This window comes from Canis aureus, chromosome 24, assembly GCF_053574225.1.
Source record: "Canis aureus isolate CA01 chromosome 24, VMU_Caureus_v.1.0, whole genome shotgun sequence".
NCBI classification, from domain to species: Eukaryota; Metazoa; Chordata; class Mammalia; order Carnivora; family Canidae; genus Canis; species Canis aureus.
The window spans coordinates 51,452,591-51,479,385 of record NC_135634.1 but is presented as its reverse complement, the minus strand read 5'-3'; the positions used below and the strand labels follow the sequence as shown (position 1 = coordinate 51,479,385).

The window sequence follows — 26,795 nt, the reverse complement described above, 5'->3', positions numbered from 1 at the left end:
GTTAGGGTGGAGGTGATACTGAGTGCTGGCCAGGGGCCCCCGTGGACGAGAGTGGATTCTCAGGGTGACGGCGAGTGGCTCTGTCTGTGTTTGCACAAAACTTGCCCACGCAGGAGGCTGAGATGCCAGACCTGTGGTCCCCGGTCCAGGCAGGTGGCCAAAGGCTTGGGGGGACCAGGGGCTTGTTGGTTGGATCTGCCACCTAGGCCCTGTCCCCTGCCACTCAGCGGCCAGCCAGACGGCACGCCGTGCACCGCAGCTGCGTGGATTCCGTGGGTGATGGGCCCCGAGGTGTATCAGAGCACTGACCACGGAGCCTGGATGTGGGCCACGGCGTCCCTGGGGCTGGGTCACCTGCCTTCCCAACGACGGGCTGGATCACGGCAGGGACGCTGTGGTCTGAGGTGGGGGGGGACTGGACACCCACGCTTCCCGCACGGCCTCTGCTCAGCGGTGTCCTGTCAGCAGGTGGCTCCCCAGGGGTCCCCCGAGGCAGCTCAGCCATCACGCTGGTCCTGCAAGGGGGCATCTCAGCCCCGGTGTCAGGCTCAGGACGTGTTTCTCTCCCGGTGGACAAGACACTGCGTTGACTTCCAGTTCCCGTGCTGACTCCAGTCCCGAAAACCCCAGCAGGGGCCTCTGCAGCGGTGTTTTTCTCCCAGCCTGATCCTTGGATCCGATCCTCAGGAGCGAACTCTCAAGATCGTGCTGCCAGCAGGGTCACAGGAGCCCTCAGTCCTCGGGCGGTGGCGGATGAAATATTCAGTTTGACGGCTCCGCTCCCGAGGGTGGAGGGTGGAGGGGGACGCCTGCCTCCTCGGCCGGGCCTCTTATAAAGAGGAGCCTGCTGGACCGCAGAGCCCATCCCCTTCCCCCTGCGGCCGCGGTGAGCCCCGGGAGCTCAAGGTAACCCCTGCAGGGGCAGATGTGGGGGCGCCGCGACAGGGAGGGACCCAGACGGCCGGGGCTTGGGCTCAGGACGACGGTCTGAGGCCCCTGGAACTGAACCCTCAGAGCCCGACCTCTTCCCAGAGCCGTTTTCCAGGGAGCTGCCCGGTGTGGGGAGGCTTGGGGGGAAGAAGCGGGCGCTGCCGGGTGCCTGGTCCCACCCCGGCTCCTCCCGCTGCAGGTGGACGGGAGCTTCGTCAGCTGGTGGGCATGATGAAGGCCTGCTTGGTGCCAGGGGTGGCCCTCTGCCTCCTGCTGGGACCTCTGGCGGGTGAGTGGCGGCTGCTGTGCCCCTGGCCGCTAGGCAGCGGGTGTGTGGGGGCCGGGGGGTCCTGCCTGGGGGGCTCTCCAGGGTCACTGCCCTCCTCTTCCTCTGCAGGGGCCAAGCCGGTGCAGGAGGAGGGAGGTATCGTATGGTCTTCTTGTTCTCTCCTTGTGTGTGTTTGGGTGGGATGGGGTCTGAAGAGGGAGCCGGGTGGGGGCTGGGTGGGGGCTGCCCCCCCGCCCCCGTCCTGAGCCAATGAAGCAGGAGCCTGGGTCAGGCCAAGGACAAGCTATGCAGGCAGAGGGTCAGGAGCCTCTTCCCCCGGCCCTGCCCTCCAGCCCCCTGGGGACACAAACCCTCCGCGACCGGTGTCCTAGGCTTGCTCGGCCTCCTCATCCTCGGGTTGGACTCACCCCAGGGCCCCCCCACCTGAGTCCTGCCTCAGAGCAGTGGCGTCTGGACTCCAGGGCTGGGGCTGTGGTCTCCGGGGAAAGCCCACCCGGGCTGTGCCCCCACCCTCACCGAGGTGTTCCCTCCCTGCCCAGCATCTCCAGGATGGGAGCCAGATTCCCCGCCCCCTCCCCCTCCCCCTTTTCCTGTCCCTGAGCTGTCCCCCCCCCCAACCAGGAGTGCTGAGAGGCAGACCCAGGCCATCACCCAGATAACGAGGCTCCGGGTACTTCCACAGAGGACCGGGGGTGGCCCAGGTCCCGGCTCCCAGCTGGGAGGGCCCCTTCACTGCCAGGGCACTGCTGGCCACCGGCCACCTGCCCTGAGGCATCACGGAGGGGCAGCTCGGGCAGGGCGGGTGGGGCAGCCACTGAGGCGGCGGCGGGCGTGTCTTTCAGGCCCCTATGCCGAGCCGCCCGCCATGCCCTACTGGCCTTTCTCCACTTCCGACTTCTGGAACTACGTGCAGTACTTCCAGGCCCTGGGGGCCTACCCGCAGGTTGAGGACCTGGCACGCACCTTCTTTGCTCACTTCCCCCTGGGGACCACCCTGGGGTTCCATGTCCCCTATCAGCAGGACTGAGCCCGCCTGGCTCCCCAGTCTCATGCTCAATAAATTCCCGACTTGAGATGCACCGAGCCTTCGGGTTTTCTTTCAAGAACGGCTCTAGTCAGGCCACGTTCCCTTTCTTATGTGACAAGCGCTCCAGGGCCCTGACTCAGGACCGTGCTTTACGCGTCACCCTGTTACCTAAACTCACAGCCCCTCGGAGGGAGGTGCTGCAGGTCTCCCGGAGTGCAGGGGGGAAACTGAGGCAAACAGACACTAGGGCGCTGCCTGACTTGTTGACGGGACCTAGATTCCAGGCGGCCACACCCCAGAGCCCCGGCCCTCGGTCACCGAGGTGTGCAGCAGCCGGACCCTCAGCGGCCGCCCGGGCTGGGCCCCCTGCCGCCCCCCCTTCCCGCAGCGTGCTCCTGAGGGCCGCTCACAGCAGGGCGGCAGGAGCCTGGCCTGTGGGGAAGGGCCAGGGGCTGGGTGCCCTCCGTCTGTAAGGGGAGGGTCCCTGAAACCTGGGCGCAGGCGTGGCCTACTCCTCCGGGGCTGCGGGAGGAAGCAGGCAACATGCCCTGGGGACTCTGGAGGTGGGGGAGGACAGGCAGGCCACCGGCATGGTGTCTGGGGTGGCAGCTCTGCAGCTCTGCAGGCGGTGAGCCTCCCCGGGGCAAGCATACAAGCCGCACGCCCTGCCGGCCACCTCGGGTCAATGAGAAGCCTCTGTATGGGGCGCAGTAGGTAGAGGACACATCCGGCTCCCCCCGTTTGTCAGTGAGCACGGGGTGCTCCCACCTTTGAGCTGCTGGGGATGACGGTGCCCTGACCACAGGGTGCAAGTGCCTCGAGCAGAGCCTGCCCCCACGTCCTCTAGGTGTGTCCCCCAGTGGCACCGAGGCTGGCAGGGCTGGCAGGGCGGTTCTACCCGCTCCCCACTGCTGCTCCGGTCACATTCCCCGGCGGTGCACGACTGACCGCTCCGGCCCGGCCCTCCCCTCCCCTCCCCTCCCCTCCCCTCCCCAGGACTCCTCCTCCTCCGCCCTCCTGGTTGTAAACAGGGAGGTCAGGTGGATTCCTCCGGCATCTCCCCGAGGCTGCGGGGGCGGAGCACCCTTCCTGGGCTTCTCGCCATTCCTGTGTCCGCTGCAGAGAAAGGGCTCGTCGGGTCACTTGGCCACTGAGGTGCGGTCTGTGCTGGAGAGTCACGGGGTCTCCGTGTGCTGCGCACGGATCGCTCACCGCGGTGCACAGCGGCCCACGGGCATGTGCCTGCAGCGGGCGGGGCCCGGGAGTCCCGGAGCCCCCTGACCACCACCACCCGCCCCTGTCCTCGGTCCGCGGGGCTCCCCCCGGGGGCTCCCCCCACCCGATCGCCGCCCTCGCCGCCTCCCCCCAGCCCCGTGTCCATCCCCCTCCCGGCCCCGTCCTCCCGCCCCCCCCCCCCGTGCCCTCTCCCCTCCCGTTGTCCCCTCCCCCGCCCCGTGCCCTCCCCTTCCCCGTGTCCCCTCCCCCCCGTGTCCCCCCTCCCCCCGTGTCCCCCCCGTGCCCTCCCCTTCCCCGTGTCCCCTCCCCCCCGTGTCCTCCCCCTTCCCCGTGTCCCCCCGCCCCGTGCCCTCCCCCTCTCCGTGTCCCCTCCCCCTCCCCGTGTCCCCCCTCCCCCCGTGTCCCCCCGTGCCCTCCCCCTCTCCGTGTCCCCCCTCCCCCCGTGTCCCCCCCCCGTGCCCTCCCCCTCTCCGTGTCCCCTCCCCTCCCCCGTGTCCCCTCCCCCCGTGCCCTCCCCCTCCCCTCCCCCGTGTCCCCTCCCCCCGTGCCCTCCCCCTCTCCGTGTCCCCTCCCCTCCCCCCGTGCCCTCCCCCTCCCCGTGTCCCCTCCCCTCCCCCGTGTCCCCTCCCCCCGTGCCCTCCCCCTCTCCGTGTCCCCTCCCCTCCCCCGTGTCCCCTCCCCCCGTGCCCTCCCCCTCCCCTCCCCCGTGTCCCCTCCCCCCGTGCCCTCCCCCTCTCCGTGTCCCCTCCCCTCCCCCCGTGCCCTCCCCCTCCCCGTGTCCCCTCCCCTCCCCCGTGTCCCCTCCCCCCGTGCCCTCCCCCTCTCCGTGTCCCCTCCCCTCCCCCGTGTCCCCTCCCCCCGTGCCCTCCCCCTCCCCTCCCCCGTGTCCCCTCCCCCCGTGCCCTCCCCCTCTCCGTGTCCCCTCCCCTCCCCCCGTGCCCTCCCCCTCCCCGTGTCCCCTCCCCTCCCCCGTGTCCCCTCCCCCCGTGCCCTCCCCCTCTCCGTGTCCCCTCCCCTCCCCCGTGTCCCCTCCCCCCCGTGCCCTCCCCCTCCCCGTGTCCCCTCCCCTCCCCCGTGTCCCCTCCCCCCGTGCCCTCCCCCTCTCCGTGTCCCCTCCCCTCCCCCGTGTCCCCTCCCCCCGTGCCCTCCCCCTCCCCTCCCCCGTGTCCCCTCCCCCCGTGCCCTCCCCCTCTCCGTGTCCCCTCCCCTCCCCCCGTGCCCTCCCCCTCCCCGTGTCCCCTCCCCTCCCCCGTGTCCCCTCCCCCCGTGCCCTCCCCCTCCCCGTGTCCCCTCCCCTCCCCCGTGTCCCCTCCCCCCCGTGCCCTCCCCCTCCCCGTGTCCCCTCCCCTCCCCCGTGTCCCCTCCCCCCGTGCCCTCCCCCTCTCCGTGTCCCCTCCCCCTCCCCGTGTCCCCCCTCCCCCCGTGTGCCCCCCGTGCCCTCCCCCCTCCGTGTCCCCTCCCCTCCCCCGTGTCCCCTCCCCCCCGTGCCCTCCCCTCCCCCGTGTCCCCTCCCCGTGTCCCCTCCCCTTCCCCGTGTCCCCCTCCCCCTCCCCCGTGTCCCCCGCCCCGTACCCTCCCCCTTCCCCGTGCCCTCCCCCTCCCCGTGTCCCCTCCCCCCCGTCCCCCCCGTCCGGTGTCCCCCGCCCCCCGCCGCCCCCAGGACCGCAGGATAGCCCGGCCCCGCCCCGCCCCGGCCCTCCGACCCCAGCGTTCGCGCGCGGCTTCGCCCGGTCTGCGCGCTGGGCCGTCGGGGCCGAGCCGTCGGCGCCCGGGGCCACCCCGCCTCCCCGCCTCCCCGCGCAGGTCCCTCCCGGGGCGCCCAGGGAACCACAGAGTCGGCGGTCCTCCGGCGCCTAGACCCGCCGCGGCCGGCGCGCACCGGAAGAGGCGTCGGGCGGGCCGGAAGTGGGCCGGGGGCGCGGGCGGCGAGATGAAGCCGGCGGTGGTGGACGAGATGTTCCCCGAGGGCTCCGGGCCCTACGTGGACCTGGACGAGGTGAGGCGGGGAGGCGGCGGCGGCCAGGCTGGGGCGGCGGCCAGGCGGGGGCCCCAGGGGCGGGAGGGGCTCCGGGCGCCGAGGGAACCATAGAGTCGGCGGTCCTCCGGCGCGCCTAGACCCGCCGCGGCCGGCGCGCACCGGAAGAGGCGTCGGGCGGGCCGGAAGTGGGCCGGGGGCGCGGGCGGCGAGATGAAGCCGGCGGTGGACGAGATGTTCCCCGAGGGCGCCGGGCCCTACGTGGACCTGGACGAGGTGAGGCGGGAGGCGGCGGCCAGGCGGGCGCCCGGGGACACGGGGGCGGCGCTGGGAGGCGGCCCGGGGGGCGGGCTGGGGGCTGGGGCGAGAGGGGACGCGGCCCGGGAGCGGGTGGCCTGCGTGGCCCGGGGCGGCGGAGGATCCCGGGATTTTTTTTTTTTTTTTTTTTTTTTCTTAAACGTCTCGGGCTTGGGTTCCTGAGAACGACCGCGGAAAGGCCCAGGGGCAGCCGCCCGGCGACTCCGGAGCCGGGAAAGGCGGGAGCGGGCGGCCCGGGGACCCTCCCCCGTCGCCGTGTGGCCTCCGCCTGCCCGGCCGCGCTGGCCCGCGAGGCGCCGGGACCCCAGGCCCGCGGGGAGGCCCCAGGGAAGTGGGTGGAGGCTCCGCAGCAGCGGGGGCGATCCAGGGCCCAGGCGGCGGCGCAGGGTTCGCACAGACTCGGGGCCTCTGCGGCGCCCCGTAGGGGGCTAGAACCCCGCCCAGGGTTTGCGGGGAGGTGGCAGGTCAGGGCGGCTGCAGGATGCTGTGTGAGACGCAGGGGGAGCCCGGGGATGCGATGCACACGGCGTCCAAGACCCGAGGACCCCAGGGGACCTTCAAGGTAATTCCCTGGGATGCCGCCCCTCTCGCCCACTTCTTTGGCCTGAAACGAAACTCTGGCTCCGACCGGGGCACCTCTCCATCCCTCGCCCGCCTGCCTCTGCTGCAGGGCGGCCCCGGGCCCTGTAGGGCGCTGTCCCCCCCCCCCCCCCTTCCTGCTCTCCCGGAAAGCAGCCCTGACGCCGTGTCCCCTTTCCCTTCCAGGCCGGAGGTAGCACCGGGCTCCTGATGGACTTGGCAGCCAACGAGAAGGCAGTTCACGCAGACTTTTTCAATGGTGAGGACGCGGGGGTTGGGGATTCCAGGGCTGACCCGAGTGTTCGTCGGGTGTGTGAGGCAGTGGAATACCTTGCGGCGCTGCAGCCTGGGCAGTCAGCCCTGCTTCCCAGGAGGAAAACAAAGTATAAAACTGCACCCAGTCTTGCGTTCCGGTGGTCGAGCTTGCGCTGTAGCCACGCTTTTGGCCTCCTGAGCCCGTGGCAGAGGCTGGTCTGTTGTGACCCGAGACTCGGGTGCGGGAACCCCAGGGGGGTTTCTCGTCTGCCGTAGGAGACGGCTGGTTTTCCTTCCTTCCCTGTGTCGTGTTGCTGGGTTCTGGCCCCCGGGCTCCCTTCACGGCCACAACCCGCTCTCCCCGCCCTTGTCGCTGAAAGCAGGACTTTGTTGTACTTCAGAGCTTTGATGCTGGTTACCCAGAACCTGGATAGTCACTAGTGAAGAACCAAGGGGGCGTGACACCTTCTCACAGCCTCCCCACGTTACAGGGGGTGTTTCTCCTGCTGCCCTCGGGTCTCCTAAGGCCCTGTTCCTGCAGGTTGTATTCTTACTAAGACACAAGATAGGTCGTCTTGGGAGAGCCCGTGGTGTTTTCCATCATCCTCCTTTCATCCAGGGTGCTGCTTTGATGTGCCCAGTCCCCGCTGGAGCCCGAGTCCACGTTCTCTTATCTGGCGTCTTTTCAGCAAGTCGTTGCCTAAAAAGAGAAGCCAGGCTGCTTGCTTAGGTGCCGTCTTCCCGGGGAGCCGGCCACTCTCCTGAGGCGACACCCAGGCTGCCACCAGCCTGGAGGACGGGACAGCCTTTCTCTAAGGTCTCCAGAGTCACCATGTGAAAGCCCCGCTCATGTGAGGTGATCTCAGGGGGCCTCTCCCCGGGCAGGGCAGGGTGGTCTCCAGCAGCACCCGACCTGCTATCACATGCAGTAATCTCCCTCAAGGTCCCACGGGTCCTCTGGATTTACAGACTTGCCTGCGTTCCAGTGTTCAGGTGCACATGGTTTCTGAAAACAGCCCTTTAATTCTGCCAGGAAGGTACCTGGGAGGGACCCGGGCCGCCCAGCGTGGGGCCCTCCTCTCTCTGGTCAGGGCTGGAAAGGGAGGGAGCACAGAACGACTTTGTGCTGTATCGGTCCACCCATCGGTCCACCCACCGACAGTTCACGAGGAGGGAGCACGTGGCCGTCAGGCTGTGCCAGTGCCCTGTGTTCAGGAAGCTGCTTACTAGCCGGGAGTGCCTAGGGTGGGGCTTCTGCCCCCTGGCCCCTGGGGCCAGGCACGAGGGGGGGGCAGCTGTGAGGGCAGTTTCTCTGGGGGCGGGGGTGTGAGCTGGGGCTGGGGGCTGGGGAGAAAGGTGCAGAGCTGTGGGACGGGGAGTCAGCCCTGCTGCGCTGGGACACCCCCCCCCCACCCCCGTGTCATTGCTGAGCAGAGGCGGCTGGGACCCTCCACACCTCTTTCCAGCTGTTTGTCCTGCACCGTTTGAACATGGGACTATGAGGAGACCCTTAGTTTCCTTTCCCCGTCGTGAGAGCAAGGCCTGCCGGTGGTAGAGGGTTTAGGAAACCCATAGACAAAGAGAATCCAGCGTCCTCCAGTGCTGAGGCAGGGGACCCATCCCAGTAAGCGGAACGCCGCAAGTGTGTGGTGCTTCTTCCAGCACAAAGGGCTCAGACCGTCTCTCAGGCGGGACCGTTGGTTGGACTCCCTTAAAGACGGCCATTCTTGGGTGGCTCAGTTCTAGCACCTTCCTCCCGCCTGCCCTCTGCGTTCCCGTGCTTGCGCGGCGTCCAGTGCCTGCCAGCCTTCAGTGGCCTCGCCTCCGCCTGTGTGCATTTTCTTAAGATTGTCACCTAAATAGGTTAAAGATGCCGCTTTCTGCACTACTCTGCCCCTAGGACAGTATGACCTCTGCTGGATAAAATGGAGTCTGGAAAAGCTCGTTTATTTGGATTGTTTACTGTTTTTTCTGTATTTTGGATGATTATGTAATTCATTTTGAAGTTATTTTCTTAGTTTACCTTTGTGCCTAGTTAACGTGTAGTTTTGTTTGTTTACGTAGATTTTGAAGATCTGTTTGATGATGATGACATCCAGTGAGACGCCGTCCAGGGGCGCGTGTGCTCACGCCTGCACTGTACTGCTGTGGTGGAGCTCCGCAAAGGACAATTTCAGATGGCTCTAAAGAACTTGTGGACATTACTAGAAATTAGGAGGTGGTTACCAAGAAAGAGAAGGATGGTTTTAAATATCTGCATGAGGCCCGCTAATCTCTAGATGTGACCAACTTTTGTCCTTCAATTAAAAGAAAAAGTGATGCCGTCATTGCAGGGTAATTTTAATTCTTGAATTTTCAAGCAAATGTTACAATCCCTGAAAGTCTCTGTGCTTACGTGTGGGTGCGTGTGTGTTGGCATGGAGAGTGAAACACTTGTCAGCCTACAAGTACACACTACGCTCTTTTCCCCGTATGCAGTATCGAGTAATTGTGAGGGCTCACCCCCTGCAAAGTGTGGGCTAGACAGCGGTGTCGGGTGTGCACGTGGCCCTCCTCACAGCACGCTGGTCAGACCTTACTCTGGGCAGATGCGCCTGGCACGGTCCCCCCCGCTCCCCCAAGCTGGGCCTCGGGTCACCTGCCCTAGCACTAGAGCAGCTGCTGTTGCGAGACCCGAGGCTTGAAGACTCAAGACAGCTAGATAATGACCCTGACGGAGGTGCCTTCCTTGTGAGAAATGTGTATGTTGGGCCATTTCAAAGAGGATGTAACACCTAAGGGAGAAAAAGGTATTTTTGACTTTCTTCTTGGCCCAGCTCAGCTATAGATAATGGCTGTAAAAACTAAGATTTCTATTTCATGTCGATGTCAAAGTGAAGAGTGTTTCTTCGACCAGGAAGCGCCCATGCCACAGGACTACAGCGCTCCGCATATCTTAGAGATGAGCAGGGCCACTGAGTAGATGCTCAGCACATGCTGACCTCCCCCGGGACAACGCGCTCGACAGCATCACCTGGTAGCCCGAAGAGAGATGAAGGTCTAACCTGGAGGAGCCCTCACCTCTGCTGTGTCCCCGTGAGTGCTGTGCGGGCTTCCAGTCTGTCACTTAGACGGTGCTCCTGCCCTGCCCTGGGAGAACTAGTCTGGCAAGCTGCCCTGGGCCCACACGAGAGCGGGTTACGGCCCAGTGTCCCTGCCAGACAGGACAGGACAGGTGTGGTCTGCTGTGTCGGAAGCCCCTTCCTCTGAGGCTCGGGGCCCCAAAGCACAGGCTGCCTCACAGGCGAGCTGCGCACTCTCTGCCTTCTGAGAGCGGCTTTCTTGGTGCTTAGCTTAATTCACGAGCGGTTTCTACTGTTTGCTAAGTGGGTTTCTCAGAACAGGCCCACAAGTGTCTGGGGAGCAGGTAGGTGTGGGGGTGAATTTTTTGGGGTTACCCTACAGTCCTCATCTGTTGAGGTTTTCAACAGCCCTGTGTGGCTTGTGCCGTTTTGCGTCGGGGCTGGCTGGGGCTCAGACCCGCAGCGACCCTGCAGTGACCCCTGTGTTGAGTGTCACCAAGGAGCTGTGGGCCCCGCCCAACCCCCCTCACCTGTCGGGCCTCCTTTGTCGGCAGACGAGGCCCTTGGTCCCTGACATGGCTCCTGGTTCTTGGGCCTCTGCTTGTCAGCAGGAGGGGGTGGCCCGAGGTGGAGGAAGGGGAACCAGAGCACGGGAACTCCATGGCTGCAGTGGGGAGCTCTGTGTGAGCCTTAGAATCCCGGGCGAGTCTGTCCCAGCAGCTGTGTGAGTGCTAATCCCCGTGTGTGTGACACACGCGGTTAGACCCGTTAGGCATTTGTGCCCTGGACCACCTTTTGCCTTCACAGAAGCTGCAGCTTCCTGGTGCCATGAGGCTCAGAGACAGAATTTGCACCTTCTCCCCCTTTGTCTCGCTGCGCCTCGGCCATCCCCATGGGGAAGCGGCGAGTACGGTAGGAGACAGCAGCATCCGCTTGTCCTGTGCATGTGCGGACTCTTGCCGTTGTCAGTCATGTGTCTTCATTGACAGTGGCAAAAACACACTTCCTCTAATTTTTTCTACCTCCTTGCCTTGATCATGGGGCCTCGTGTGCCCATCTCTGGCACATTTAGAAATGCTGTGGGACGCCTGGGGGGCTCAGCGGTGGAGCGCCTGCCTTCAGCTCAGGTCATGATCCCGGGATTGAGTCCCACATCGGGCTGCCCGCTGGGAGCCTGCTTCTCCCTCTGCCTGTGTCTCTGCCTCTCTCTCTGTGTCTCTCATGAATAAATAAATAAATCTTAAAAAAAAGAAATGCCGTGGAGTTATGCCACACTTGACGCCAGGCCCAGCTGCCAGCCAAGGGGTGGAACGTGAGAAGGTGAGGCACAGCTGGGCCGGAACCCCTGGGGCTGCTTGGAGACCCAGCTGAGGGTAAGGAGACTCCTCAGTGAGGACGGGAGGCAGCTTACGCACCAGAGCCTGTGAGTGGAAGCGGGGATTTGTGGGCAGGCTGGAAGGACAGGTGAACAGAGGACAGCTGGCCCCAGGCTCTGGGACCCTCGAGGGGGCCGTCCCCCCACTTCCCCTGCCACGGGCTTCTCGGGCCAGGTGGGGCCAGGGTCCTGACAGTGCTGGCTGTAGCTGGCCCCGTGTGCCCCCCGACCTGCCAGCCGTGGCCAGGCTGCCGCTGGGACAGTGGGTGGCAGTGCCCACTCAGACCCTGGAGCTGGGGAAGCACCTTTGTACAGAGCGGAAGGTGTCCGCTCCATGGCCGTGATGGGTTCTTTGGGGAATATTCTGTTAACTGTTGGGGGATCCTCGGGATCTGAAGTTACCGGTTCTTGGATGTGAGGATGCTAACGAGAGGGAGCCCTTTCAAGACCTCGTGACCAACTACACGTGTGGGGCTCAGGAAGCGACCTGAGAGGAAGACTGTCCCGAGTTTCACACTGGCAGGACTTCAGTCGGGGCCTCTGAAGGGACCGTCCCCTCTCCTGGCCCTCGTGTCCTCCCGAGTGGGGGCAGCGTTCACCTCACGCCAGCTCTGGCCCGGCCCTCCGTTGGAGCAGAGACGTGCCTGTGGCCTCTCAGGACTCCGGATACCACCCGAGACGGGGCGGGGGGCCGGCCTCTGAGTTCTGGCACAAACACCAGACAGCTGGGCTGAGCACGCTTCCAAAACAAGTCACATTTTTTAAAACGCAGCGTTTGTGATTTTAGAAATCTTACCGCTGTGAATTCCGCCTGGAGCCAGGAGAAAGTGCTGAGGAGAGGCGCCCAGATAATAGGGCCCTTTGTTTCTCCAGAGGCTGAAGATGGACCCTGAGGGGCCGCAGAAGCAAAGCCTCGGCCAAGGGCAAGGGTGACTGCCCCACTCCCGCCCCCAAGGAGGTGGATGCAGCATCTCTGCACCCACCTCCTGCACCCAGCTCAGGTCAGTGCGGGGGTGTCAGCCCCACGGTGAGATCTGCGGGTGCCGCGTGTCGTGTGGATGATGCTTAACCCCGACGAGCCAGAAAGTGAGCTGCTCAGAAGTATGGCTCACTGGTGTAACTCGGGGGAGCGCATGTGGTGCCCTGGAAATGGCAAGTGCCCTCCAGGCGAAGAGCATCACCCCTTGGGGAGGGGCGGTGGCAGGGAGGGAGGGAGAGTCCCCTGGCCCGTGAGTGGCCGCGCACCGGAGGGGCAGCTTGTAGCCAAGCAGTGGCTGCCACGCAGTCGTGCTCAGGAAGCGCCTGGATAATAAGTGGCACTTGTTGTGCGTGGTGCTGCGGCAGCGTGCGTCCCCACCACAGTGCACAAGGGCTCCTTTTCTCCACGGCCTCGCCAGCACCTGTTTCTTGTGTTTCTGACTTTAGCCATTCTGACAGGTGTGGGGTGATTCCTCATCGGCATCGTGATTTGCCTTCCCTTGCTGATGAGCGATGTGGAGCATCTCTCTGTTGGCCGTCTGGGCATCTTTAGAGAAACGTCTCCTCAGGTCCTCAGCGTGTTCTTGAATCACGTTATTTGGGGTGTTGTGGTTGTTGTTGAGTTGTAGAAGTTCTTTACGTGTTCTGGACACGCACCCTTCACTGAATACGTCATTTGCGGATACCCTCTCCCATTCGGTAGGCCGCCCTTTACACGTTGCTGACAGTGGTCTCCACCGTGTGAAAGCTTTTTATTTTGGTGAAGTCCCAGTAGTTTATGTTTGCTTTTATTTTTCTTGCTTCAGGAACACATCTAGGAAAAGTTGCCATGTCTGATGTTGGAGAAATCACCACCGCCGGTGCTCTTTTCTAGGAGTTTAGAAAAGGGTTTCTTGCCTCACATTTAGGTCTGAACTTATTTTTGTGTGCGGCGTAGCAGAGTGGCCCAGTGTCCCTGTTCTGCACGCGGCTGTCCAGTGCTCCAGCACCATTTGTGGAAGAGCCTGTCTTGTCCCCCCCGTGTACCCGCCCCTGCCCTGTCCAGGGTTGGGTGACCATATAAGCAGGGGCTTATTTCTGGCCTCGCTTTGCTCCCATGGACGCAGGTGTCTGTTCCGGTGCCGGTACTGCGCTGTTTTGATTACGGTGGCTTTGTGGGATTGTTGAAATTTGGGGTTGTGATGTCTCCAGCTTGGTTCTTCTTTCTCAAGAAAGAGCACCTTTGGCTGTTGGGAGTCTTTAGTGGTTCCACACAGACGTTAGTGATATTTGTTCTAGTTCTGTGAGAAGTGATCCAGCCAAGTGCACCACGCACCACTGGGTACTCACCCAAAGGAAAGGAAGAACGCTAATTGGAAAAGATGCACGCAGCTCGTGTTTGTTGCAGCATGATTTGCAGTAGCCGAGACCTGGAAGGAAGGGCTGCGTGTGTGTAACGGATTATCACTCAGCCGTAACAAAGGCCGAGGTCTTGCAGCTCCGTGGATGGACCTAGAGGGTGTTATGCTAAGTGTAGTAAGTCAGAGAAAGATGAATGCCGTGATTTCATGCGTATGTGGAATCTAGAACACAAAACAAATGAATAAACAAAAAGACACAGACCTATAAACAGAGGACACACTGGTGGCTGCTGGGGCGGGGCGGTGAGCAGAATGGGGAAGGGGAGCGGGAGGCGCAGGCTTTCTGACCGCGGGGATGAACGGCACAGTCGGTGGCACTGGGGAGCGTGTGGTGCCGTGGTAGTGACGTGGTAGTGACGCTGGTGAGCACAGCGTTAACACCCTGGGCACTCTTGTGCTGTCGTGCATCAACTGCACTCAAGAATACGTGAATCTAAATAAACACAAGTGTATTGGATACGCAAGGGACTTTGAAAATAATCAAGTCCTGGGTCCTGCTGGAGGACAGCAGCCCGGGGAGGTTGTGCGTGGGGCCCAGCGCCTGCTCCGCTCACCTCGGGGGCTCCCGGCGCCCCCAGCCAGGCTGGCAGGGCGGGGAGAGTGGGGCCTCCGGAAGTGCCAGGCACGGGGCGTGGGGAAAGGCTGGGACATGGATTTCCATTCGTCTTCCAGTCACAGCTGGCGAGAGAGAGGCTGCCCCGAGACACCCCTCACCAGGTCCCTAGAGGTGGCACGGGCCAGACCTTGCCGGGACCCAACAGGCCCTGCCAGGTGAAGTGCTGCCCCCGCCTCCCGAAACGTGCAGGCTGTGCTGACCCTGCCTGGAGACAGCCCAATGCTTCGAGGGGCCTGGGCGAGGCTCTAGGCCGTCCCTCCTGGAGCCGGGGGCGGGGGGCGGGAGGGGGGGGCCTGCCTGCACTTTGCAGAGAGCTCCCTGTTCCTGCTTGGGGCCAGCTCTCCTGCTGCCCACCCCCACCCAGTTCATTAGATCATTTGGGGGAGGGAATTGGGGTGCAGATGCTGCACAGAGAGAAGGCGGATCCTGCTGCCAGTAGAGCCCCAGGACCGAGCTGCAAGGTCCTGTGGACTCCGGTGTCGGTGGGCCCAGCCCAGCCCCATGTGGGATGCACAATGGAGGAAGCCGGGCCTCAGGCAGGAGGGACAAGTGACCTGCGGTCCTGCAGGCCCAACACTCCAGGAGGTGGGGTCCTCACAGCCCCAGGTGACCTCCTAGACTTGGGGTCCCGGGGCACATCGGGATGAGAGATTGTGCAAACACATCCCAGTCCGAGGCTGCCTGCCACACGGCCCAGGGGCACAGGGGACCTGAAGGCGCGCCCCTCCTGGTGGGGAGACAAAGGCAGAGGGGCAGGCGGGGTGCACAAGGTGGCGGTGACCAGGCTCCCTGGAGCTGCTCCCCCCCGACTTGCCCCCCCTGTGCCTGCCTGAGCTGTGAAGTGGGGCTGCTGAGAGTGAGCAGGGCCCGAGTTACGCCCAGATTGCCCCCTGCACGTGGCACTGCGAGCTGTGAGCACGCCCGTGGGCCCCGGGAACCTTGGGTCCTCTGTCCTCCGCCTCCCCCTGCCCCTGAGTTCCTGTCCCTGTGGAGTCACCATCTGCCCACGGCACAAGGGGATTTGCCCCCCGTGGCGCAGGTCTCAGGAGGCGCCTGGCCCCAGCCCCAGCCCCGGGCTCGGGCGGCCTTCTCTCTCCCCAGAGGTGCGGACAGGCCGGGAGACAAACGGCGAATGTGGAAGGACCCACGGGAAGCGCACACCACAGATGCAGGGCCGCGGGGCCAGTGTGGACCGGGGTCGGGCGCCTGTGCAGAAGGGCAGCGGAGCCGCGCAAAGGAAAGGATGGGCCCGGGGACCGGGAAGACCGTGCGCAGAACCACGGCCCGTGCGAGGCTGCAGCTGCCGGTAGATGTCCGGTGAGGCAACACCTCACTCTCCTCACTAGAGGGGCAGACGTTTAAAAGACTTCATTATGTTGACTTGAAGATAGTGTAGTTGGGGTACGCGATCGGTGTCGGGTGTACCACGCGGGTCACACGGTCTGTGCGTGACTCCGTGCTCGCCATCTGAGCGTGGTCCCTCCTCCCCGCGCAGCGCCACGGCGATCTCACTGGCCACCCTCCCCACGCGGCCCTTCCCGGCCCTGCGCCCCACTGCTTCACAGCCGGGGCTTTATCCGTCTCCGTCCCCTCCCCTACTCTGCCCACCCCCGCCCTGGCAACCACCAGTTTGAACAGGTCTGTGTTCACAGGGCTGATTCTGTTTTCAGTTTGTTTATTCATCTATTTTTGTGGATTCACATAAATAAGTGGAATCATATGGTGTTTGTCTTTCTCTGACTTGTTTTCACTTAGCGTTAACACCCTCCAGCTTCGGGACGCCCGGGTGGCTCCGTGGGTGAGCGTCTTCGCCCAGGGCGTGACCCCGGGGTCCTGGGATCGAGTCCCGCATCAGGATCCCTGCAGGGAGCCTGCTTCTGCCTCTGCCTGTGTCTCTGTGTCTCCTGTATAAGTAAATACAATCTTTAAAAAAACAAAACAAAAAAAAACAACCGACACCTAGCTTCATCCAGGTCATCGCAAATAGCAAGACCTCCTCCTTTTGTATGGCTGACGGGTATTCCACTGTGTGTGTGCAAGGTGAGGTGCAGGGGGTGGGGCGGTTACTTGATACACTTACACCTATTCATCTAATACATAGAATTGACCTTTTGCTGTGCGTGTACAGATGTGTGTTCCGGGGGAGGGCACGCATGCGGTGTGTGCCCACCTGTACCTGTACGGCCGCCCCCCCTCAGCCCATGGCTGTGACCATACACAGGGTACATGCTCACATATGTGGGGGGGTGTGTCCCAGAAGGTGGAACTCACAGCCCCGCGGGGAAGGACACACCTGAAGAGCCTGAGCAAGTAGCGTGAGGGCAGGTGCTGGGGCAGGTGTAGGCTGCACTCTGGAGGAAGCCCCGGGTGGTGAGGAGGAGAGGGAGAGAAGAGTGGCCGGGTGTGTGCAGGATCCGGGCCAGGTGGCCGGTGGGGTGGCCACGGGGAGATTCGTGTGGGGCTCGGGGTGATTGGTTTTAGCCGCAGTCTCTGGACCGTGTTACTGGTTTTGTTCTGTTTGGTCCATCTCTGTACTCTTCCAACTTTAACTTTCATTTTGCTGAGACCTAATTTATCCTGTCACTAGGGGGGCAGGCTTCAGCCCCCAGCCGTGCCCAGCACGGTTAAGTAAATGTTGAAAGAACCTGTTGGAACTTTTGCTGAGACAGGAAAACCACCAGGCCTGCCGTGAAAATAACATTTGGAGCAGTTGGCTGTGTTTTTTCTTAGCCTCTTGCTGAGGATCTGAACAGTCCCACAAGGTGGCATTCATTGAAAGCCAACTCTGAGCACCACGTTTCCATTATTCCATCGTGAAGCCCCAGGATGTCCCAGAGGGCAGGTGGTGTGCCACTGGCACGAATAAACTGAGGCTCACCACGGCGACGTGACTTGCCCGGGCAGGTCCTCTGAGGACAGGAGGAGCAGGACGGTGCCTGGAGAGGTACAGCAGGGCCACCCTGCTTAGGACACGGGTGCGGGTCTCACCCTCTGAGATGTGTGACCTGGGGCCCGGCCCTCTGCTCCCGTAGGGTTAGAGAGACACCTAGCTCAAGACGAAATGAACACTTTCTGCTTGACAAAAGATGCCATTGGGGGACCATCAAGCTGCAGACGGAGGAATATCGTAGCTGACAAGGGGCCCACCTCCAAAATACACCAAGGGCTTCTGCAAATCAACAATAAAAGCAGGAACAACCTAATGGAACTGGGAACAGGGCGTTTATAAAAGGAGGTAGGCAAGTGACCAGGGCCCCCTGAGAGGATGCCGGGCATCATGGATCAGGGCAATGGCGCCGGGATGTGATCTCGCATTTGCTTGAATGGCCACAGTCTGAAACAACAAGGACGGATGTCGGGGCTGGGGGGCCCTCGGGGGGCCGTGTCCGGCCTGCCATGCGGGGCGGTGGCTGGGCAGCCGCCTTACTAGGCTAAGCCTCCACCCTCCTGCAGGCCCTCTGCCTGCGAGCTGCACTTTCAGGCATTTGCCTAAGAGGGAGGAGTCTGCCAGCACCAAGCTGGGCCCAGACTGGCCCCTGCCCCCGTGCGCCCAGCCGTGGAGCCCGGAGAGCGCGTGGGGGACACCGCAGCCTGGGGCTAGAGAAAGCAGCCAGGCCCGGAGGAGAGCAGGAGCAGGTGCGGGCGGAGCTCATCCAGGGGACACGGGTTAGAGCCTGGAGGGGTGGGGGTGGCCCTGACGGGCAGTGCAGGCTGAAGCGGCCTCTGGGTCGGAAGTTTCCGTCTCGTGTGCAGCTGGTGGTTTTGTGGTTGTATTTAATCGTCAGGACCCATCAGACTGAGCGCTTAGGTGTGTGCATTTGATGATCTGTCGGCTGCTCGATGATTTTTTTTTCAAGGGCAGCACGTTATTGTTATTAGTGTGCTGGGGCGGCTTCAACAGCAGAGACTTTCCTCCGAGTCTGGAGGCAGGAGGTCCCAGATCACGGTGTTGCCAGGGCTGGTTTCTGCTGAGACGGCTCTCCGCGGCCTGCAGACGGCTGTCTCCTCCTGTCCTCCCTGGCCTCGTCCCCGTCGGCGTCGGGTGTCTCCTCCTCCTCCTGGAGGGACACCAGGCCTATGGAGCCGGGGACCCACTCTTCGGCCTCATTTAGCTTCAGCTGTGTCCTCAAAAGCCCTGTCACCAGATCCAGTCACGTGGGGTGTTGGGCTTCAATCTGTGAACTTCGCGGGGGTGGGGAGGGACACAACTCAGTTCATAACAAAGAGGTTTTTTTTTTATTATTATTGGTGTTCAGTTTGCCAACATATAGCATAACACCCAGTGCTCATCCCATCAAGTGCTCCCCTCCGTGCCCATCACCCAGTCACCCCACCTCCCGCCCACCTCCCTTTCTACCACCCCTAGTTCGTTTCCCAGAGTTAGGAGTCACAAAGAGAGTTTTTGAAAGAGAAAAAGAATACCTGCTCGCAGAGTGGTCGTGAGGATTACACCAAGGAAGACAGCCCTGAACACAGCCCCTGCCACGCACCCCGCCTGAGCAAGAAGGCGCCTTCATGGTCAGCAGCTCTGGAAGGCCGGGCTGTTTGGCCTCCATCCTTAGGGGCTGTTCACCCGGATCGCGTGCGGGTCCTAGCTCGTCCTGGCACGAAACCGCCGTGGAAGGAAGGAGCACTTTGTCAACTAAGGAATTCGCGCCGCCTGCTGACCGAGGACACCGCCCTGGTTGCTGATCAGAGGCAAGATGGTCTTCCCAGCGTGCCTGGGTCTGGCCGCTTTCGCCTCTCACCCTTGGAAGCAAAATGCAGGGAACTCGTTGAATCCTCGAACTGTGTTCTATGGAGAGGTGTGGACATTTAAGGTAAAAGAAAAGAAAACGGCTCCGGATGTCTGTATTCAGAACCGAAATAAGAAATGAAGCTGCCCCTGCTCCTCGAATCACCAGGCAGAAAACAAGAATTTTCAAGTGCTTATTCGTTCAGAGTAACTTTGCTGCCGTTCCGTTCACCCGCAGTTCAAGGCACCCATTTTAAGGGTACGGGTGATGATGTGGCAAATGTGTGTATCCACGTAACTTGTGTCACATTCAAGATCCAGGACATTTCCATCATCCCCAAACCCCAGACATCCCCTCCTACTCCTCCGTAGTCAGAACCCTCCACCTGCAATGTCTAACCCACTTTCTGTAACCACAGCAGCGTTGTGCCGCTCTAGCGTCTCATACACACACGTCATACCCCTTCGCATCTGGGGTATTTTCCCGAGATGATGTTTTTGAGATTCGTCCACCCCAATCCGTGTACCAGCAGCTCATTCTTTATTGCTGAATATGTGCCATCATACGGGCGCCGTCTTCTATGTTTTTTTTTTTTCTAGAAGTTATGTTTTGTACCTGTGATCCATTTCAAATTAATATATATGCACAGCAAGGGCAAGATTTGAGGATCATTTTATATTTTCACATGGATGTCTAGTTTGTCTAGCAATTGATTTCCATATTGATAATAGCATCAGATGATCAGACTGTCTTTATTACTATAGCAATGGGGTGAGTCTTGAAGTCAGGTAGTATCAATCCTCCAACTTTGTTTTGCTCCTTTGATGTTTTGTCGTCTCCTCCCAGTCTTTTACTTCTCCACAGAAAATTTAGAATCAGTTTCTTAATATCCACAAGATAACTGCCTGTGACTTTGATTGGGATTGCATTGAATCTATAGATTGAGTTGGAAAAAACTTCACATCTTGACAATAGTGAGCCTTGCTATCCATGAACATGAGATATCCCTCCATTTATCTGGCTCTCCTTTGTTTCCTTTCATCACACATTTGTAGTTTTTCTCATACAGATTTTGTACCTACTTTGTCAAATGTACACCCGAGCATTTCATTTCCAGGGAGTGATAATGTGAGCAGTGATACTATAAATAGTGTTGTGTTTACAATGTCAATTTCTGCTCATTTATTGCTGGTATATAAGGCTAAAAATTAGCCTTATATGCTGCAAGCTTGCTGTAATTGCTTATTAGTGCCAAGAGGTTTTGTTGTTGTTGCTGTTGATTCTTTCGGATTTTGTACAGGTGATTGTGTCATCTGTGAACAAAGTTTTATTTCTTCCTTCTCAATCAGGAGGTCTTATGTTTCCTTTTTTTCCTCTCTGTTTTATGGAATTTGCTTGGACTTCCAGCATGATTTTGAAACGGCGTGGTGAGAGGGGATATCCTTTTCTTGCTCCTGATCCAAGTGGAAAAGCGTCACATCGCACACCATTAAGTATGATGTCAGCTCTAGGTTTCTTGTAGACATTCTCTATCAAGTTGAGGAAGTTGCTTTCATTCCTAATTTACTGATAGTTTTTTTTTTAAATCATAAATGGATGTTGGATCATGACAAATGCTTTTTCTACATCTATTGATATGATCACATGATTTTTTTTTCTTTAGCCTGTTAATTTGATGGATTATATTATTTGACTTAAAATGTTTAATTAGCTTTGCATACCTGGGATAAATCTCACTTGGTTGTGGTGTGTGATTATTTTTATATTGTTTCTTTTTCAGATGTAGAGTTCGGTAATTCATCAGTTGCATATAACAGCCAGTGGTCATCCCATCAAGTGCCCTCCTCAAGGCCCATCACCCCGTTACCCCATCCCCCCACCCACCTCCCCTGCAGCAACCCTCAGTTTATTTCCTATAGTTAAGTGTCTCTCATGGTTTGTCTCCCTCTCTGATGACTTCCCATTCAGTGTTCTCTCCCTTCCCCTATGATCCTTTGTGCTGTTTCTTATGTTCCATGTATGAGTGAAATCATGATAATTGTCTTTCTCTGATTGACTTATTTCACTCAGCATAATACCTTCTAGTTCCTTCCATGTCGATATAAATGGTGGATATTCATCCTTTCTGATGGCTGAGTAATATTCCATTGTATATATAGACCACATCTTCTTTATCTGTTCATCTGCCCGTGGACACTTGGTCTCTTTCCATAGTTTGGCTCTTGTGGACATTGCTGCTATAAACACTGGGGGGCAGGTGTCCCAGTGTTTCACTTCATCTGTATCTTTGGGGTACATACCCAGTAGTGCAACTGGGTCATAGGGTAGCTCTATTTTTAACTTTCTGAGGAACCTCCACACTGTTCTCCAGAGTGGCTGCACCAGCTTGCATTCCCACCAACAGTGCAAGAGGGTTGGTTCCCTTTTCTCTGCATCCTCGCCAACATTTGTCGTTCCTGACTTGTTAATTGTGGCCATTCTGGCTGGTGTGAGGTGGTATCTTACTGTGGTTTTGATTTATACTTCCCTGATGCCCAGTGATGTTGAGCATTTTTTCATGTGTCTGCTGGCAATTTGTATGTCTTCTTTGGAGAAATGTCTGTTCATGTCTTCTGCCCATTTCTTGACTGAATTATTTGTTTTTTGAGTGTTGAGTTTGGTAAATTCTTTATAAATCTTGGATCAATTTGCTAATATTTTGTTGGGGATTTTTGTATCTTTGTTCATGAGAGGTATTGGTCTGTACTTTTCTTGTGATGTCTCTACCTGGTTTTGGTATTAGGGTAATTCTGGCCTCATATAATGACTTGGAAAGCATTCCTCTGAGAGAGATTGTAGAGGATTAGTACAATCTATTCTTTAAATGTTTGGTAGAATTCATCAGTGTCTGAGTTTAGTGCTTTCTGTTTTGGAAGGTTATTAACTACTGGTTTCAATTTCTTTAAAAGATATAGGCATGTCCAGATTGCCAGTTTCTTCTTGTGTGAATTTTGGCAAATTGTGTTTTTAAAGAAATTGGTCCATTTAATTTACCAAGTTTTTGGACATTGAGTTGTTTTAGTAATCTTTTATGATCCATTTAATGTCCATAGGTCTGTAGTGATGTCCCCTTTGTCATTTCTGATATTAATAATTTTTGTCCTCTCTGTTTTCCTTAGTCTGGCTAGAGGCTCATCAGTTTTGTCGATTTTTTTTAAGTGACAATGTTTGATTTCATTGTTTTCCTCTATCGTTTTTCTGTTTTTAATTAGTTTCTGCTCTAGTTATTTTTCCTTTTACTTATTTGGATATAATTAGTGCTTCTTTTTCTATTTTTTAAAGATAGAACCTTAGATGATTGACTGTAGATCTTTCTTATACTCTTATATATGCACTCAGTGCTGTAAATTTCCCCCTGAGCACTACTTTATATGCACCCCACAAATTCTGATGAGTTATGTTTTCATTTTCACTTACTTCAAAATATATTTAAGTTTATTTTGATATTTCTTTAACCCTTGTGTTATTTAGAAGTATGTTTAATATCCATGTATTTTGGGATTTTGTAGCTATCTTTCTGTTACTGAGTTCTAGTTTTTTTCTACTGGGGGCTGAGAGTAGACATTGCATGTTTTCTATTTTTTAAATTTGTTTAAGATGTGTTTTATACCCAGAATGTAGTCTACCTTGATGAATGTTCCAAGGAAGTTTGAGAACAATATGCCTTCTCAAATGTTGTTGGATAAAATGATCTGTAGATGTCTGTTACGTCCAACTGACTGATAGAATTGTTGAACTCAACCATGTCCTTACTACTTTTCTGCCAGTTGGATATAACCATTGGTGTTAAAGTCTTTGACTATAATAATAATGGATTTATCTGTTTTTCCTAGCAGTTCTACCAATTTTTGTGCTGTGCAATTTAATGCTGTCTTGTTTGTCCCATACACATTAAAGATTGTTTTATCTTCTTAGAGAACTGACCCCTTTATCATTATGTAGTATCTCTCTCTATTCCTGATAATTTTCCTTGCTGTGAAGTCAGCTCTGTCTGAAATTAATATAGCTGCTCCTGCTCTCTTTTGACTAGCTTGGATTCTCTTTCTCCATTCATTTCATTTTAATCAATATTTTAAGTGGGATTTTTATAAACTACATGTAATTGGGTTTTGTTTTTTGATACATCCTGACAATCTATATAATTTAATTGGTGCATTTAGACCATTGACATTCAAAGTGATTATTGATATGGTTGGACTAATATCTACCATATTTGTTACTGTTTTCTACTCTTCCCCTTGTTCTTTATCCCTGTTTTTGTCTTATACTCTTTTTCTGCCTTTTGTGGTTTAATGGAGCATTGATTTGATTTCATTTTATCTTTTCTTGCCATAATAATTATGTGTGTGTGTGTATATATATATTTGTATATTTTTATTGGAGTTCAATTTGCCAACATACAGCATATCATCCAGTGCTCATCCCGTCAAGTACCCCCCTCAGTGGCCGTCACCCAGTCACCCCAACCCCCTGCCCATCTCCCCTACCACTACCCCTTGTTCATTTCCCAGAGTTAGGAGTCTCTCATGTTCTGTCTCCCTCTGATTTTTCCCATTTTATCTCCTTTCCCCTATAATCCCTTTCACTACCTTTTATATTCCCCGTATGAATGAAACCATGTGATGATTATTCTTCTCCAATTGACTCACTTCACTCAGCATAATACCCTCCAGTTCCATCCACGTCTAAGTACAGGGTAGGTATTTGTCATTTCTAATGGCTGAGGAATATTCCATTGTATATATAGACCACATCTTCTTTATCCATTCATCTTTCAATGGACACCAAGGCTCTTTCCACAGTGTGGCTATTGTGGACATTGCTGCTGTGAACATTGGGATGCAGGTGCCCCTTTGAATCACTGTATTTGTATCCTTTGTATGCAATTGTTGGAATTTCCATATTGTTTTCCAGAGTGGATGCACCAGTGTGCATTCCCACCAGCAGTGTTAGGAGAGCTCTCTACATCCTCACTAATACCTGTTGTTCTGAGTTGCTCATTTTAGCCATTCTGGCCAGTGTGGTGTGGTATCTCATTGTGGTTTTGATGTGTATTTTCCTGATGCTGATGTCTGAGAAAGTCTGTATTTCTGCTTCACTTTTGAAAGATGATTTCACAGGGTACAGAATTCTAGGTTGATTTTTTTTCCCTCTCAACATTTTAAGTATTAATGCTACTCTCCTCTTGCTTGCATGTTTTTTGAGAAGTTGGTTGTAATTCTTACCTTTGCTCCTCTATAGATAAGGTAATCTCTTTTCTCTCTGGCTCCTTTCAGGATTTTTTCCTTATTTTTTGGTTCTGAATATGATATGTCTAGGTATAGTTTTTTGTTGTTTTGTTTTTTCTTTTCTTTTCTTTTTTTTTCTTTTTCTTTTCTTTTTCTTTCTTTTTTTTTTTTTTTGGTATTTAATATACCTGTCATTCTCTGAACTCCCTGGATCTGTGGTAGGTGTTTCATAGAAACTGAATGTGTCTCCCGCCCCCCAACAACCAAATTAATCTATTAAGTCCCTAATCCCTACTGTGATGATATTCAGAGATTATACATCAGGAGGTAATTAGATCTTGAAGGTTGGGCCCTCATAATGAGACAGGTGCCCTTATAAGAAGGGACCCCAGAGAGCTTGCTTCCTCTCTATCAGCCACGTGGTCTCTATCAGCCACGTGGACACAGTTAGGAGGTGACCATCTACAAACCAGAAAGAACGTCCTCACCAGACCCTGGATCTTGGATTTTCCAGCCTCCAGAACTGTGAACAAAACCCACAAATGTTTGTTGTTTAGCCCCCCTTGTCTGATCTTAATGTAGGGAAAATTACCAGTCAGTGTTGCTCCTTCCCCACTTTCCCTTCGGGTGTTCCATTACATGTATATTACACCTTCTCTACACTGTGTCTCACAGTTCTTGGATATTATGGGGGCTTTTCCCTTAGTTTTTCTTCCTATGCTTTTCAGTTTTGGAAGTTTCTGTTGTCATGTTTTCTAGCTCATCGGAGCATAACTTGGTTGTGTCCCCCACTAATAAGCCCATCCGAGACATCCTCCATTTCTATCAGTGTTTTTTATGTCTTACATTTCCTTTGGATTCTTCCTTAGAATTTATACCTCTCCATTTACATTTTCTCATCTATTTTTTGAAACTGTCTACTTTATCCACTAGACCCCCATAGTGTATTACTCAGAAGTGTTTTAGATTCCTGGTCTTACAATTCCAGCATCTCTGTCATACCTGGACCTGGTTCTGATGCTTCCTTTCTTTTTTTAAACTTTGGTTTTATGGTTTTAGTATGCCTTGTAATTTTTTCCTCAGACATGAGGTACTGGGTAAAAGTTGCTGCTGGAAACAGGCCTTTGGTGAGATGGTGATGAGATGTAAGGGGAAGGGAAGCACTCTGTAGTCCTGTGATTTCATCTCCATCTTGTAATGAGCCTAAGTCTCTGGACTGTGACCTCACAACTGCTTCTCAATTGTCATTTGTTTTCACACACGCCTGGCACAATGTGGTTAGAATGGACTGCAGTCGGATGTTTCCCTTCCCCCCAGGTCACTATTTCCACTAGATAATTTCCACTAGATTGGACCATGGTTAAATGATAATTTCCACTAGATTGGACCATGGTTAAATAGTGAAGTAGCCCTTTCCTGAAGGCACACCTTAGAAAGACAGAAAATTCTGGCATATTTCAGAATGGCCGCTTGCCTCCTCCCTCTTCCAGAAGCATGAAGGGATTTTTCTCGAGTATTTATGTGAGACCTGGTAGGACTCCAGGAGGTAAACTCCCCAGAGTGTGGGGCCCCTGATGGGTGCATCCCCCTTGAGTTTTTATCTCTCAGCCTTATTCACACCAAGCCTCCAGTAGTTCATCAGCTGTGGTTCAGGTTTTCCAAGATGGTGCTGGTCCCATAGACTTTTCAGCTCTGAGTTTCTGCTCCAGTATGTTGTGATTCTCTGTAATCCCTGTCTTTGGAAGCAGTGGTTTACCCTCTGACCTCACCTCTCTTGTGGATCTAAGAAGAGTTGTTGATTTCTCAGTTTGTTCAGCCTTTTACTTCTTGGTAGGATTGAGTGGGGAATTATGAGCCCCTCTCATGCTGGAGAAACCACAAGTCTCCATGCCTATTTTTATTCCTGTCATCCCTTCCTTGTCCTTCTCAGGCAACCACTGGCCTCTTTTCTATATAGATAATGTTGTATTTGATAGAGTTTTATACACGTTGAATCATGCGGTACATACTAATTTCTTTGGCCTTTTAAATTGAGCATACTGATTCTGAGATCCATCCCTGCTGTTGGGTGTATCAATAGTTTGTTAATTTTTATTGCAGAGTTACTCATACATTGTATGCATTTACCGCAATCTGTTTATTCATCTATCTGTTGATGTACTTGGGTTGTTTCCATTCTTTGGCTATTATATTGTGGATGCTATGAACATTCACTCATAAGTCTCTGTATTGACATATGCTACCATTTCTCTTGGGTAAATATCTGGGAATGGATTGGCTAGGTCATATGGTAGGTGTATGTTTAACTTTTTAATAAATTGTTAAACTGTTTCCCAAAGAAATTGTATCATTTTACATTCTTACCTGCAATATATGAGAGTTCTTAATTTTCTTTTTTATTAGACTTAAATTTTAGCCATTCTGGCGAGCATATAATGGTGTCTCATTGTGATTTTCATTTGTATTTCCTAATTAATTATGTTGAACATAATTTGTTCATTTGTTTATTTGGTTGTATATAATATATATATAATTTTATATAGTATAATATACTATATTATATTTGTTATATGTAATCTTAAATGAGGAGTGGCAGATATTCTCTTCTATTCTGTGATTTGTATGGTGTGTAGGCAACCTTCATGATGGCGCTAAAGATCTTCATCACCACCACCACCTCCGCCCTCCCTGCCCCCCCCCCACCCCGGTTTCACATTGTTGTTTTATCCCCTTCCTGGAGGTGGGTGTGATT

The 26,795-nt window shown here is 55.8% G+C and overlaps 2 protein-coding genes and 1 long non-coding RNA gene across 3 annotated transcripts; all 3 read left to right on the top strand.

Annotated features, from left to right (window-relative positions):
• Positions 1 to 237: 237 nt before the first annotated feature.
• Positions 238 to 2,292, top strand: OTOS (otospiralin). Its single transcript, XM_077869496.1, has 4 exons — positions 238 to 906; positions 1,130 to 1,219; positions 1,328 to 1,354; positions 2,062 to 2,292. Exons 2-4 carry the CDS (start codon positions 1,159 to 1,161, stop codon positions 2,244 to 2,246), a joined length of 273 nt encoding a protein of 90 aa, XP_077725622.1. The 5' UTR covers positions 238 to 906; positions 1,130 to 1,158; the 3' UTR covers positions 2,247 to 2,292.
• A 3,284-nt stretch (positions 2,293 to 5,576) lies between these two features.
• Positions 5,577 to 8,936, top strand: COPS9 (COP9 signalosome subunit 9). The gene is made up of 3 exons (XM_077869495.1): positions 5,577 to 5,733; positions 6,541 to 6,613; positions 8,674 to 8,936. The coding sequence occupies exons 1-3, from the start codon at positions 5,671 to 5,673 to the stop codon at positions 8,709 to 8,711; spliced, it is 174 nt and encodes a 57-aa protein (XP_077725621.1). The 5' UTR covers positions 5,577 to 5,670; the 3' UTR covers positions 8,712 to 8,936.
• A 13-nt stretch (positions 8,937 to 8,949) lies between these two features.
• On the top strand, positions 8,950 to 23,703 carry LOC144296354 (uncharacterized). Its single transcript, XR_013363515.1, has 3 exons — positions 8,950 to 9,398; positions 9,506 to 9,684; positions 10,479 to 23,703. It is a non-coding gene; the product is annotated as an uncharacterized LOC144296354 (long non-coding RNA).
• The last annotated feature ends 3,092 nt before the right edge of the window (positions 23,704 to 26,795 follow it).